This window comes from Phoxinus phoxinus, assembly GCF_949152265.1.
Source record: "Phoxinus phoxinus genome assembly, chromosome: 10".
NCBI lineage: Eukaryota > Metazoa > Chordata > Actinopteri > Cypriniformes > Leuciscidae > Phoxinus > Phoxinus phoxinus.
Genome location: NC_136885.1, coordinates 34,206,734 through 34,221,812, shown reverse-complemented (window position 1 = coordinate 34,221,812; position 15,079 = coordinate 34,206,734). Strand labels below are relative to the sequence as shown.

At 37.3% G+C, this 15,079-nt stretch overlaps 1 protein-coding gene across 1 annotated transcript in view; it reads left to right on the top strand.

Moving 5' to 3' along the window:
* The window catches only part of iglon5 (IgLON family member 5), a 198,797-nt gene that overhangs the window by 158,254 nt on the left and 25,464 nt on the right, over positions 1–15,079 (top strand). Inside the window, exons 2-3 of the mRNA XM_079624707.1 lie at positions 4,419–4,500; positions 8,740–8,972. Of these exons, the coding sequence (XP_079480833.1) occupies positions 4,419–4,500; positions 8,740–8,972 (315 nt within the window). The remainder of the gene's footprint in view (positions 1–4,418; positions 4,501–8,739; positions 8,973–15,079) is intronic.

Below are 15,079 nucleotides of genomic sequence, written 5' to 3'. Positions count from 1 at the left end.
ATGCGTCCTGACTGCCCTGAAGTGCATAGCAACTACATTTGCTTTAAAGCCAGAGAATTTCAGGGATGCTCACAATGCAATACTTGCATGCTGATAACATCATACTGCACAGCGTATGTGCATTGCCTGCCGTTTATAAAAATATATATATACAGTGGAAAACGTGACCTCATTGAGTTAAATGCCTTATTTTAGTTGTCCTGTCATCTTGGAAGTGATAAAAACGTGCTTATTTTGCTCAAGATAAGGATTTATTAATAAGTCCACATGCAAACAAGAAACTATGCAACAGATTGAGAGCTGTCGTCCAAACACAGAACGTTGTGATGCTGTTTGTGAATGTTCGTTGGCCCGATGGTTTCGGGAAACGCACCCCTGTTTAGTTCCTGTCTCTATGAACTTCTGAAAGCACACTGTGCTCTGATTGGTCGGCTGGATCAGTGTGTTGTGATTGATCAAGTGCTTTGAGCGTGTTTGTGAAATGTCCCGCCCCTTACCATAAGGCAGGAATTATTATAATGAGGAATATTGTGACGTGTTTGTTCCTGGAAGAAACGCAAGACTACAATGGAGGCGTTTCAGGAGTTCAGAAACACTGACACTGATATAGAGAAGAACTGGAACTTTGCAGAGCTTTTTCTTGCTCAAACTGCAACATTACACACTAAAGAAAGATGAACAAGGGGAAAAAATAATCATGGACCCCTTTAAAAATGCTGCGGACTAATTCGTCACACTGGAAACGGAAGCTCACGTTGCACTGTAGGAAACAGCAGTTTACAGGATATATTATCACTTTTTTTTAAATTTCTAAGCAGCCAGAGATATTATCTTTGATTAATCTTGTTTACATTCATGTAATGCAAAGTGTGTCTTGGGCCCAAAATCTTCATCAGCATTCGTCTTTGCTGGTATTTTATTTTTACTGGATTAAAGTAGGATTTAGAAAAGCAATTTAAAATTTGCATTTAAAATTGTTTCATTGTTGCAATTAACTTTTTTTTATTTGTTTATAACTGTGTCAGTTTAAAAAGCACTGTACATTTATTTTTAATAAATTGATAATTGATTCATTGTATTTTTTTAAGTGCCACTCCTAGGCTGTTTGAATTAGCATGCTAATATACTTCTCAGTATATAGTACATGCATAAATATGTCTATATACATAGACATAGTGCAATATAACTCATGCAATACACTTAACGTAACCCTCCATTTCTAATGTGATGTATAAAATGCAAGTATTATCCACCATAACAGATAAAGTGGGTATTCATGCAAAGCATCTTGTGAATGCAGAAATCATTCTGGCTCATATATGCATACACACATACACAGAAGCGCTTTCTTTAAAAAGAATGATTAATAATGAAAATAATGAAAGATGATTAAGCAATTACTCTGATTTAAATCAGTCCGTGCCCTTGTGTGCCGCAAGTCGAGAAAACTTAATTTAGCAATGTCATTGCTGGTCACTTCAGCGGATAATGCAAAGCAGCTTTATGCAATTTGTGTACGATACCATGACGTGCATGACAATGCAGCCCACGCTTCTTTTCATTACTCTCAGCAATTTGGGGCGCCTCCGCCGTGGCTCCCTCTCAAATTAAAAAAGCCCAGCGTTTGGCCATCACATGCCGCTCTGCTTAAAATCCACCGTCTCCTTTTGTCTTCCTCTCTTCCTCTCTCCAATCACACTTGGCAAGCTGTCGGTTCACTGGCTTCGCATGCACGTTAAACACCAAGACCTTCCGGGTGCTTCTTAACTCTTGACTGCACTTGTGTCTCGTATATTAAACCTCGAAGGCAGGATGACCAAATATTGTCCGGCAGATATGAGGGACAGTGGCGGTTATGACGGGGATTATGAGCAGAACTGGAAGACGCTGGAGCCATATTCGCCGGAGCCACGCCGGGAGAGAGAGGCCTCTGTCCCGATAGCACGCTAATCTCTATTTGCAGAGGAAATTGGAACGTATTTTGCACACTGAATAGATAAGAACAAGAATGGCGTTTGAAAACTAAAAAGGAATTTGACGTTGTTTTTGCCACCTGCAAATTCACATTTCCTCTCATGTCCTGCTCGGTTCGCATCACAGTATGATTTCTGTGTGTAGTTTTATTTGTGCATATGTAAACACCCGTGTGTGTGTTTGTGCACGAGTGTGTGTATGTGTATGTGTATGTTCCCATTGTCTATCAAATGGATACAAATGCAAACACTTATGATAGATAATTCCTCATTTACCATAAATAAACTTGCAGTTGTGAGATGTAAAGACACCCTGTGAGATATTAAGTGGTAATTATGACAAATAAAGTGGCAGTTGTGAGATATAAAGTTACAGCTATGAGAAATAGTCACAATTGTGAGATATGAAGTCCTGTAGCTGACTGACACATACCATGATAAATCACCTGGAATTTTTGCTTATGATAGTCACATAAATATGGAAGCTTTTTTCCACTACAGCATAAAACAATTAAAAAAGATAATTCTGACTTTTTATCTCGCAATTATGACTTTTTCTCGCAATTGTAAGTTTATATCTCACAATTCTGACTTTTTCTCAGAATTTCAAGAAAAAAGGTCAGAATTGTGAGATAAAAAGTCGCAATTGCTTTTCTTTTCAGTGGTTCTTTTCAATCTCTTTAAATTCCTAAACGTAAATTAGGGAGGAGCGAGCCTAGCCTGGTCCTACCAGACTCTCATACATTTAATTCGCTAACGTTTGGTCGTGACGAAACTTCAACTCAAACTAGCACACGACCTCAACGTCATCGTTCTCAGAAACTCCCTCTGTTCGCTGATTGAACCGGTAAAAAATTGACCGGAGAAAACCAAAGAATATACCACAAACCCAGACGTAGTACTGAAGGAAAATGAAAATTGAGCGGAAGTACGTAGGAGGGCGGAGCCAGGCTAGAGCGAGTAATCTTTCAATCAAACGCCAGAGTATATAAGAAGCCGCTTACCTCTCTCTGTTCCAGCGTCCCTCCACCTCCCCAGCTCCACCTTCATCTTAGGTATCTTGCCCTTCGTAATCATCCTACATTTAGCCACTGTGGGGGTATATCAGAGCTCGGGTTAAAGCTGCTTCATCGAGCCCCTCTTCAGTGGACAGCAGGCTAAATAAGTTTAACCGAACATGTGACCCTGGATCACAAAACCAGTCTCGAGTCGCACGGTTATATGTGGTTATATACTGTGCTATATGTGGCAATAGCCAATTGTATGGGTTAAAATTATAGATTTTTCTTTTATGCCAAAAATCATTAGGATATTAAGTAAAGATCATGTTCCATGAAGATATTTAGTAAATTTCCTACCGTAAATATATAAAACATGTATTTTTGTGAGTGAATGCAGCACAATCGTGAACATAAATGCACAACTTTAAAGGAGATTTTCTCAATGTTTAGATTTTTTTGCATCCTCAGATTCCAGATTTTCAATAGTTGTATCTCTGCCAAATATTGTCCTATCAAACCATACATCAATGGAAAGCTCGTTTATTCAGCTTTCTTATGGGTAAATCCAAATTACAAAAAATTTACCCATGTGACTGGTTTTGTGGTCCAGGGTCACATCTTAAAGATTTTATGGGCAAACAAACTCGTTAAATGTTAGAAATTCGTGAAAATTAGAAATTCTGCCTTGGCAACTAACTGAAATAAAATGAGTTCAAGTTCTAAGATGACTAAAACTAACGCTAAAGAGAAGCTTGAACAAAAGCCCAACAAAATTACTAAAAATTTAAATTTGAATGAAAACTAAAAAATTTAAAAATAAAAGAATTTGGCAGCAGTAGTAGCACATGCACACTATTCTCCATTTGCAGAGGAAATTGAAGCGTATTTTGCGAAACCTGAATAGATAAGAACAGAAATGTCATTTGGAAACTATAAAGGATGGTGCCACCGAACAAACTCACATTTCCTCTGATGTCCTGTTCGGTTCGCATCCCAGTTTGATTTCTGTGTGTAGTCTTATTTGTGCATATGAAAACGCACGTGTATGTGTTTGTACACAAGTGACAGCGTTGAGTGTGTGAGTGTGTGTACGACGTTCCCATTGCAGCGGCGGTCCCTTCATTTCACGCTCCGCCGCGTGCGTGCGAATCCTCTTCCCCGGGCTCATTATCAGGTCTGTTCGACGAGAGCACGCGGGCCGCAACCCAATCATTATTCAAGCCCGCTGACGGTCAGCGCCGACGGCTCCATGCTGTCGTTTTGCGCTCTTATTATTCTCTCCTCACAAATAACTAAGCAAAACCACAAAACAAATCCTGCCTGATCAGGATCAATGAGGTGCTCAGTACCCGCCATGCCGCCCGGGGACTCGGGATCGAGTGGACCTTCTGTTGTTGGAACAACTGCGGTGTGCTCACTGTCTCTCCTCTCGTTTCTTTGGCAGGACCCACCGGTGCCCAGGCGGCCGAGTTCGGACACTTGCCCGACAACATTACCGTGCTGGAAGGAGAAAGCGTCATTTTGAGGTGACTTCACAACACACCTGCATCTTTGTGTGTTAAATGCTTTAAAAACACTTTCTAGGACTGCATGATTTACCGAAATAAAATCATAGCTGATGTGATTATCAAATCGCAAATGTTGTTAAAGGGATATTTCACCCAGAAATTTAAATTCTGCCATCATTTATTCACCACGTTGTTCCAAACCTGTAGTAGGCCTATGAGTTTCTTTCTTCTGCTGAACACAAAGGAAGATATTTTGAAGAAATGACTTCCATAGTATTTTTCTTTTCTTTTTTTCTAGTCAAGTCAAGTCATCTTCATTTATATAACGATTTTAACAATGTATAGATTGTTTCAAAGCAGCTTTACCGAGATAAACGTATAATTTAAGGTAACATAGATTGTTTTGGCTTTATAGCGGTACTTGAATAACGTTGTTTTCCAGCTAAAGTTAGTTTTGATTGATTCACTTTCATCAAAATGATAATTTGTTATTAAATTAGAGACCGCTAAGACGACACCGTTCCACTATGGAAGTCAATGAGGTCCATCAAATGTCTGGTTTAAACCACATTCTTCAAAATATCTTCCTTCGTGTTCAACAGAAGAAACTCAAACAGGTTTGAAAGAACTTGAGGATGAGTAAATGATGACAGAATTTTCTTTTTTAAGTGAACTATCCCTTTAAATAGCACAGGGGAGCCGCCTTGATGAATGTTGTATTGTATGTGTACCTTTATTCTTAGTATTTTGTTATTTCATTGTTTTTATTGTATCAGTCTGTGACTAATATTTTTGTGTATTTTTACTGTGAAGTACTTTGGTAGGCCATGGCCTTGGAAATGTGCTATATAAATAAATGTGACATTGACATTAAATCAATCGCTTATCACATGCATTTGATGGTTTTCAATGTGAACACGGCAAAACAAGGCTTTCCTCCGTTGACAGCCAGTCATTTTTACCAGGTTTGTACTAAGTACTAGACAGTTATGTTAAAAGACCAATATTAATGATGTACAGGGAAGAACCCAGAATATAAATGCAACAGTTTCTCCTTAAGCATTTTCCCTACAGGAAACCATTATAAAGTGCATTGTGCAAAGAAAAGAAAGTGCAAAGAAAACGCTTAACCATATAGCGAGTTGGATTCATATTCTGAGCTCATCTCCTCTTATTTATATACAGTAGTATGCATCATCTATACGGTTATACTTCATTTGGTCTTTTAATATCACTGTTTTATAGGCCCTTTTACATTTTATATTGCCCAGCTCGTGTTTTATTATACTCGCCATCCGGAGGATGCATTTTTTTAACGCTTTAATTTCAGTCTCTCTAGTTTTGTTGTTAGTCAGTTTCCAGGCAGACGTGAGTTTTCAGTCTATCAGCCAGCAATTGAACTCCTGAACCTGCTGTCAGCGGTTCACATTCTCAAAAGCACCATATTATTATTCCACACAACTACACTGGGAATGGGAATTGATGTGATATCACAGTTTGATACGCTGAAAGAAAGTTAAAGCTGACATGAATGTGAGTGATATTTAAGCCTTAAATGTGTCATGATTTTTTCCATTTAAAGAGCAGAGCAAAGCAGTGACATCTAGAGGTGAACTGTGGTTACTACATGTGACCCTGACCAATGGCATTACAGTGTGTGGTCTGATTCGCTAGTGGCTGGTGCTCTTCAAGAGTAGTGAAGTGCAGTTATTAGTTATTAATGGCATTTTATTTATTATGGCGTCTTCAGCGTTGCTCCCCACATCTGCTTCTAGAACATTGGGGATATTTCATGCAAATTATACCAAGCTCAGAATTGCATTTTTGTGTTATTTACAAATGTCAGCAGGCAGAGGATAGATTATGAGCAACTGAATGTGTTTTGACAGATTTACTCCTCTCGGAGCGCTGTGTTGTATGTGTACGGCACTGTTTGTAATTTCAGAAGCTGTCAGTCAGCAATATCACTGTCAGGTTTTGCCAGTTTGTTGTATAAAGAAGCTTTCGGACTAAAATAGTTGAACGCAAGCTTTAATGTCCAATGAATGTCCAACAGTCTGGTGATTTGGTGCAAATGGTGCTGATGATGCTCTCATAGATTCCCAGTGTCCAGACGGGACCCAGGACAACGTGTTTAGAGCTTTTTGTCCAATGAACATTGATCTTTGCACCACTGAAATCAATGGATTTATAGACCCATTGAAGCCGGCCGTGCATTCACTGACTTCAGCGGACATATTCAATTAGTAGAGAACAGATGAAGTCTCTGAGTGAGTTGTGGAAGAGTGCTGTGATATTTTTACATTTTTCAAAACATTTTTTATAAGGGATCTAGAATGATATTTAACCCTCTGTTGCATGCATTATGGGGAAAAACTTTGATTTTTATGGTAAAGAAAATCTGATTGAGTTTTAATGCATAAGAAAAGCTATATTTGAATTGAGAGGACTTAAAAAAAAAAAGTAAATCCTGAAAATAATTAATATGGATATATTGATTTAAAAAAAACGTAAATAAAAAACTTGATAGGCAATATTTATTTTAAAAAAAAATTAGGAGAGAGTGCTATGTGATATATTTGACACTTTTTCAATAAATTATTGAAATGATATTCAACCATCTGTTGCATGCATTTTTTTAATGGTTTAAAAATGTTTGATTCCATTTTCATGCATAAGAAATGCAATATTTGAATTAGGAGAACTTAATATTTACTATGGATAAATGGATCATTTAAAAATATATACAAATATGTTACAATAATATAAAAAAAACATGATAACTGCAATATTTTTCAACAAACATATTAATTTAGGAGAGAGCGCTGTGTGATATATTACACTTTTCTTAAACTAAATTGTTTAAAAGTACCTAGAATGAAATGTAACACTCATGTTTAAAATTAAATTAAAATATTTGATTTCGATTTTAAAGTTATATTTGGGAACTGGGAGGACTTTCAGTGAAGAAATGCCGAAAAATAATTAACATGGATAAATGGATAATTAATTTTCTTAAATAAAAAACACACAACTGCTATATTCTCTATAGTGGCTGAATCCGCATCCGTTCCACTCCCACACAAGCCTACACACATATTTCCTCATGACAAATACTTGAAATGACTAAATGCTTTTAAAATAGGGTTTACTCACTAACAAATGTGAATCATATTCTGGATGAAGGAATAAAGCTTTTGTGAGGGCAGATCTCCAGAGCTCGACACATCCTCCGCACGGAGAACAGCGCCAGATAAAGACTTTTCACTGCCAGAGTGATCGAGAAAAGCTTTCTGTTGGTTTATTCAAAACTCTCCCTTTAATATTAACCATTGCATTGCCATCTTATGCGCTCGCAAAGCCAATACAACGCACGTGCTCCCCTCAGACATCATGCAGTAAAGGGTTAATGTGTGTATGGATTACTTGTGCATATATAAACATCACAGCACTTCTTCGATGGCCATTCGGGGAGCTGCGCTGTCACGGCTTGTGTTTTCTGGCACTGTGCAGAGTTAAAGCAATCACCACTGGTCTGATTAGTCAGCGTAATGATCTAGTAGTTAATGACCCGGACCTTATGAGCGAGTTGTAACGATTACGAAAGAAAGTTTCATGCAGAGTTTCATGCTAGCGCTCATTCAATGCCATCACAGTAATTGGCTGTGGAACTTAGTGTGTAGACGACATATTTTATTTAAAACAAGGCATTGAGGGAGAGGCGTATACAGTCCAGAAATGGTGCACACAATAAATGTGACCCTTCACAAACCCAGTCTGGAGTCGCACGGGTATATCTGTGGCAATAGCCAACTATACACTGTATAGGTCAAAATTATCCATTTTTCTTTTATGCCAGAAATCATTAGGATATTAAGTAAAGATCATGTTCCATGAAGATATTTAGTAAATTTCCTACTGTAAATATATAAAACATGTATTTTTGTGAATGAATGCAGCACAATCGTGAACATAAATGCACAACTTTAAAAGTGATTTTCTCAATGTTTTGATTTTTTTGCATCAGATTCCAGATTTACAATAATCATATCTCGGCCGAATATTGTCCTATCCTAACAAACCGTACATCAATGTAAAAGCTATTTATTGATGTATAAATCTCACGTTCAAAAAAATGACCCATGTGACTGGTTTTGTGGTCCAGAGTCACAAATGTAATTTGCCTCACAGCCTTGTTTTTATTCACTTCGAGTGAGTCAATTCTGTCTGTCCTTTTCAATCTCCTCTCTTTCTCAGATGCAAGATAGATGAGGAGGTCACTCACAAGGCATGGTTGAACCGCTCCAACATCTTATTCACGGGCACAGATAAGTGGTCCCTGGACCCCCGCGTCTCCCTGGTGAACAACAACAACAGCGACTTCTCCATTAAGATAGAGAGAGTGATGGTGGCAGACGAGGGACCCTACACATGCAGTTTCCAGGCCAAGAACCAGCCTCGAACGGCCCACGTCTACCTCATCGTTCAGGGTACGGTGACAGGAACGACACTATAAGTTCGATTAAACCATCAAAATATGGGGAACATATTTTTGAAATATTTTGAGGGGAAAACAAAACACTAAACTTGGTTGAGGCATTTATCTGACTAAATTATTTGGGAAAACAGCAGCTACAGGTTTTTATTTTACTGTGCAAAAGAAAATGCATAGAAAAACAAAAAGCTCACAGGAGATAGCATCTCACATAATCTGTTACTAAAGGATTAGTTCACCTTTATAAAAACTTCTGCTGATAATTTACTCTCCCCGATGTCATCAAGATGTCCATGTCTTTCTTTCTTCAGTGGAAAAGAAATGAAGGTTTTTGATGAACACATTTCTCCATATAATGGACGTCAATGGGCCCCAAACGGGTCAAGGTCCAGATGACAGTGTCAGCGCCGCTTCAACGGGCTTTAAACGACACCAGACGATGAATACGGGTCTTATCTAGCGAAACCATCGTCATTTCAAGAATAAATACACAAGTTTAAGTTTTATAAGCACAAGTGCTCGCCTTGCTCTGTTCTGTGATGCGCGTTCGTGACGTCACGTAATACGCAGTTACGCTGAAAAGGTCACGCACGCTTCTGTGAAAAGTAAAACATTTCTGTCCTGACGAAAATTTTCTTTTAGGCTTTTTAATATTACAACACCAGGATACACACACGAGATGGGCATTTTAAACGATAAACTGACACAAAGACATTTGAATATGTGTGTATGGTCCTCCTTCCGCACATCTGTAAACACTGACTCATCAAGCGTGACCTTTACAACGTAACTGCGTATTACGTGACGTCACGAACGCGCATCACAGAACAGAGCAAGGCGAGCGCTTGTGCTTATAAAACTTAAACTTTTTTATTTATTCTTGAAATGACGATGGTTTCGCTAGATAAGACCCGTATTCATCGTCTGGTGTCGTTTAAAGCCCGTTGAAGCGGCGCTGACACTGTCATCTGGACCTTGACCCGTTTGGGGCCCATTGACGTCCATTATATGGAGAAATGTGTTCATCAAAAACCTTCATTTCTTTTCCACTGAAGAAAGAAAGACATGGACATCTTGGATGACATCGGGGTGAGTAAATTATCAGCAAAAGTTTTTTTTAAAGTGATCTAATCCTTTAATATTTCGTTGGTTCCATCTTGTTCATAATTTCTACCTAACCAAAAATTATGTCTGCACAATTTGACGTGTGATTGCGTTATCACAAATTGACTCAATAAGGCAGCACAACTACGCAATATTCTTACAAATTTTTTTGGTTTATTTTTTAATTTTTTCATATTTGACTAAAAGGTGGCCATGTCAGTTTCCCTATAAGCCTCACTTTTGGCCACTGCTGTGTGTCAACAATGAAAATGCAAAAATATGAATGGTTTCTAAAAAAGGTTTCAGAAAAAAGTAAGTCGCAGAAATGTGTGTAAATTTTGTGATCAGTGTTTCTATGGAAGTCTGTAGAAATAAAAAAGATTCCAACTTTACATCTCACAGTTCTGACTTAATTTAGGTGTAATTAATCACACTTGTGACTTTATAGTACTTTATATCACACAATCACAAAAATAATGTGCAGTGTAAATTTAAATCTCACAATATCTTTAAATATCGACACAAAATTTTATTTTAACCATTAAATTCAACTATACCATTACCAAAAGTTTGGGGTCAGTACGTTTCTTTTATGTTTTGAATGAAGTCTCTTCTGCTCACCAAGGCTGTGTTAATTTAATCAAAAATACAGTAAAATTGTGAATGTTATTAGAATTTAAAATAACAGTTTTCTATGTGAATATATTTTAAAGTGTAATTTATTTCTGTGATCAAAGCTGTATTTTCAGCATCATTACTCCAGTCTTCAGTGTCACATGATCCTTCAAAAATCAGTGTAATATGATGATTTGATGCTCAAGAAACACTTCTGATTATTATTAATGTTGAAAACAGTCATATATTTGTGTGAAAAAATTATAATTTTTATGATTCTTTAATGAATAGAACGTTCAAAAGAACAGCATTTTTTTAAATGAATATTTTTGTAATATTATAAATGTCTGTACTTTGACTTTTGATTTACATTTAATCATTTAGCTGATGCTTTTGTCCAAAGCGACTTACAAATGAGGAGAACAATAGAAGCAGTAGAACCAACAAAAGAGCAACGATATGTAAGTGACAAGTCCCAGTACATGTAACATATATATAAATCATAGATACTATTTAATGCATCCTCATTGAATAAAAGTATTAATTTCTTTAAAAAAATGTTTTACTTTCTGACCACAAACTTTTGAACAATTCACAGCTGCAAAAAAATAAATAAAAAATACAAATTGTGAGATATAAAGTCACAATTACTTTTTATTTTATTTTATTCTGGCCTTCCATAGATTTCTGTCCATCCAAAAGAAAAACAATAGAAATGCAGACCGTTCTCCTCTTGGATATCTAGTTATTTTGCTTCTATGAGTTTCAAACAAACAAACTAACAAACAAACAAACACTTTCCAGAGAGTGTGTGCCACTAACCAGCGTAACTGACACATCCAGTGGCGATTTCTTCCCTGGAAATGCTTATTTATTTTATTGATCAATATGCATAGACTGAACAGAATGGTTTACTTCCAGTTATCTCTGCACATTAAAGTTGATGAGTTTAACATCAAATTTTAACATCAAAAAGCTCATTTCTGATTCAAGTGCTTCTCTTCTTTTATATCACTCCAAACCCATTTGATTTTATTTCTGCTGTGAAACATAAAAGAAGCAATTCCTTTAACTCTTTCCCCACCAGCATGTTATCTGTTAGTTGCCATGCAGCCAGCGCCTGCATTTTAGAGCGTGTTCATAAAACGTTCATGGCGGCCAGAATATTTTGTTGAATGAATATACAGGTGCTGGTCATATAATTAGAATATCATGAAAAAGTTGATTTAATTCAGTAATTCCATTCAAAAAATGAAACTTGTATATTATATTCATTCATTAAACACAGACTGATATATTTCAAATGTTTATTTCTTTTCATTTTGATGATTATAACTGACAAGTAATGAAAATCCCAAATTCAGTATCTCAGAAAATTAGATTATTACCCTTTAAGTGTCACCCCCCTTTTTTTGAATATACATGAAAATGCACTTTCCGAACTTAAATGTTTGTAACTCAAGAATGCTTTGGAATATGGATGTAAGATTGGTCTTGTTTTAAAGAAGAAAATTGGCAGATTTTTGTAGATGTGAAATAAATTAAGAAAGTGTAACAGAAAAAAAAGTTATAGAAGTTTGAGTTTATGAAAATATAAAATAAAAAAAATAATTATTCATATTTTATATAAAATATATTTTTTCAAAACCTGGGTGACTCTAAAACTGCACAAAAATCAAAGCCAAAAATCTGAACAAGTTGTGTTTTAAATTTTAGGTTGATATCTCAAAAAATTAGCTTTCAGTGAGATTTAGTTTGGGCGCAGCACCACACTTCTCCACTAGTGGACATTAATGCCCATATAAGGGCGCCTCCATTTCCATATATGTTTTTTCTTTATTTCTAAAACATTTTCAGACCTTTTTTTCTAAAATAATTGAACAAATGCTATCTTTTGAACTCTTGGCATGAAAACAAACTGAGGTTTCTACCATTTTTTTCATGATTTTTCATGTTCATCACTATTTCAAAATAAAGGACTGAACACGCCTTAGGAGTATGAAAATATTATTGTTGCAAATTGATAAATTACAGCTCCTCTGTAATTTATTTTGAAAATCAGTCACCAAATATGTAAACTAGAGATTGTAAGCTTTCAAATGATATGTAGTTTGTCAATATTAGTTTAGGTTTAGTATAGGATATTACTATTTTAAATATGTAATGAATTTGGGCCCACCGGTGGGCCGGTGACACTTAAGGAGTTCAAGACCAATACAAAAACAGGATTTTTAGAAATGCTGGCCAACTGAAAAGTATAAAGATGAAAAGTATGAGCATGAAAAGTATGAGCATGAAAAGTATGAGCATGTCCAGCACTCAATGCTTAGTTGCGGCTCCTTTTGCCTGAATGACCGCAGCAATGCGGCGTGATGGAGTCGGTCAGTCTGTGGCACTGCTCAGGTGTTATGAGAGCCCAGGTTGGTCTGATAGTGGCCTTCAGTTCTTCTGCCGGTCTGGCATATCACATCTTCCTCTTCACAATACCCCATAGATCTTCTAGGGTTAAGGTCAGGCGAGTTTGCTGGCCAATTAAGAGCAGGGATACCATGGTCCTTACACCAGGTACTGGTAGCTTTGGCATGTGTGCTGGTGCAAGTCCTGTTGGAAAATGAAATCTGCATCTCCATAAAGTTGGTCAGGAAGCATGAAGTGCTCTAAATCTTCCTGGTAGACGGCTGCGTTGACCTTGGACCTTTAGAAAACACAGTGGACCAACACCAGCAGGTGACATGCACCCCAAACCATCACTGACTGTGGAAACTTTACACTGGACTTCAAGCAATGTGGATTCTGTGCCTCTCCTCTCTTCCTCCAGACTCTGGGACCGCGATTTCCAAATGAGATGCAAAATTTGCTCTCATCAGAAAAGAGGACTTTAGTCCACTGTGCTTTATTAAACCCAGAGTCAGCGCAGCCGTCTACCAGGACATCTCCAGAGCACTTCATGCTTCCAGCATTTTCCAGCAGGATTTGCACCAAAACCTGCTTCAATGACCATTACTGTGTGATTACTGTGTGATTTCATAATATTCTAATTTTCTGGGATTTTGATTTCATGGGTTTCATAAGCTGTAAGCCACAATCAAAATTATAACAAATAAAGGCTTGAAATATCTCACTTTGCATGTAATGAGTCTATATATAATATATTAATTTCACCTTTTAAGTTGAATTCTTGAAATAAATCAACTTTTTGATGATATTCTAAGTATATGACCAGCACCTGTGTAATCCGTCAATATATCCAAGGAAAGCACAGAGCCTCGGCTCAGTTTCTAAAAACACACACAACACTTCGAACAGAAAGCTGAGAATATCGCAAGACTTCATCCGGATTGGATTTGGAAGGATGATCAAAACGTGCCAGTTTTGATTTATTTGCTGTTGAATGTTTGGTGATCACGTTATCTTACTTCCACGGAAACATCGGCTGTGTCTGAAATCACATACTCTCTTCATTAATTACTCTGTTAGCGCTAAATAGGTATGTTATATATATATATAAATGTGTGTATTAATGTAATCTGGATGTACTTCACGACATTCGCCATGTTGTCATTATCATGTGACTTACAGCGTCGCTTCACTGCCGTTCATAAATCTTCTCCTGTGGCCTCATGGGATAGTAAAGTGTCAATCATATACACACTTCAGAATCTGCCGGAAGATGTAGGTCATCCGGGGGACTTTTAGCCTTCTCTTTTATGAGTAATATGTATTTGGACATACTTTTTTCACATGCCTACTATATAGTCGGGAAGTATGCGATTTCCAATGCAACCGTTTTCTATCCACTCCGTCTGATTTATGCAGATCTTTCATCACTTGTTTTTCGATCCGGAGATGCTGCACTATTTCAGAAGATGTGCAATAGCGCCCCCTATCGTATAACAGTGAAACCACGGATTGCCAGAAAAAGTTGTCAATTGCTGAGAAGTGTTGTGTCATAAATGATGTAAAATCTCATCAGTGGCGGGGAAAGAGTTAATGGCAGTGCCAGGAAAAGCAGAGGTCCTGACACAGATGTAATGAGCATCGGAGGGGTGGTTATGCTCCGTAATCTTTAGGTTGACCGACTGTGAGAGGCGGGAACGGGTTGTGCCGACTGTCACGTCAACAGCAACATGAGTAAGAGTTCCAGCGATGATGACTGACGTGATTTATTGGCAGCAAACCCTTCCTCTGATGGATTGCTTGCATCCCTCCCTTTCCTTCAAGCCAACCCAACCCCGCCGGCTGGAAGGTGTCAATTGTTATGTATATCACACCGTGCATTGTGCATTTCCCTGTTGCACTAGATTGAAAATATCAAAATAGGGCTGCACGATATTGGGAAAAACATTGAGTTTCTCTTCAATATATAGTGATATGAAAAATGGC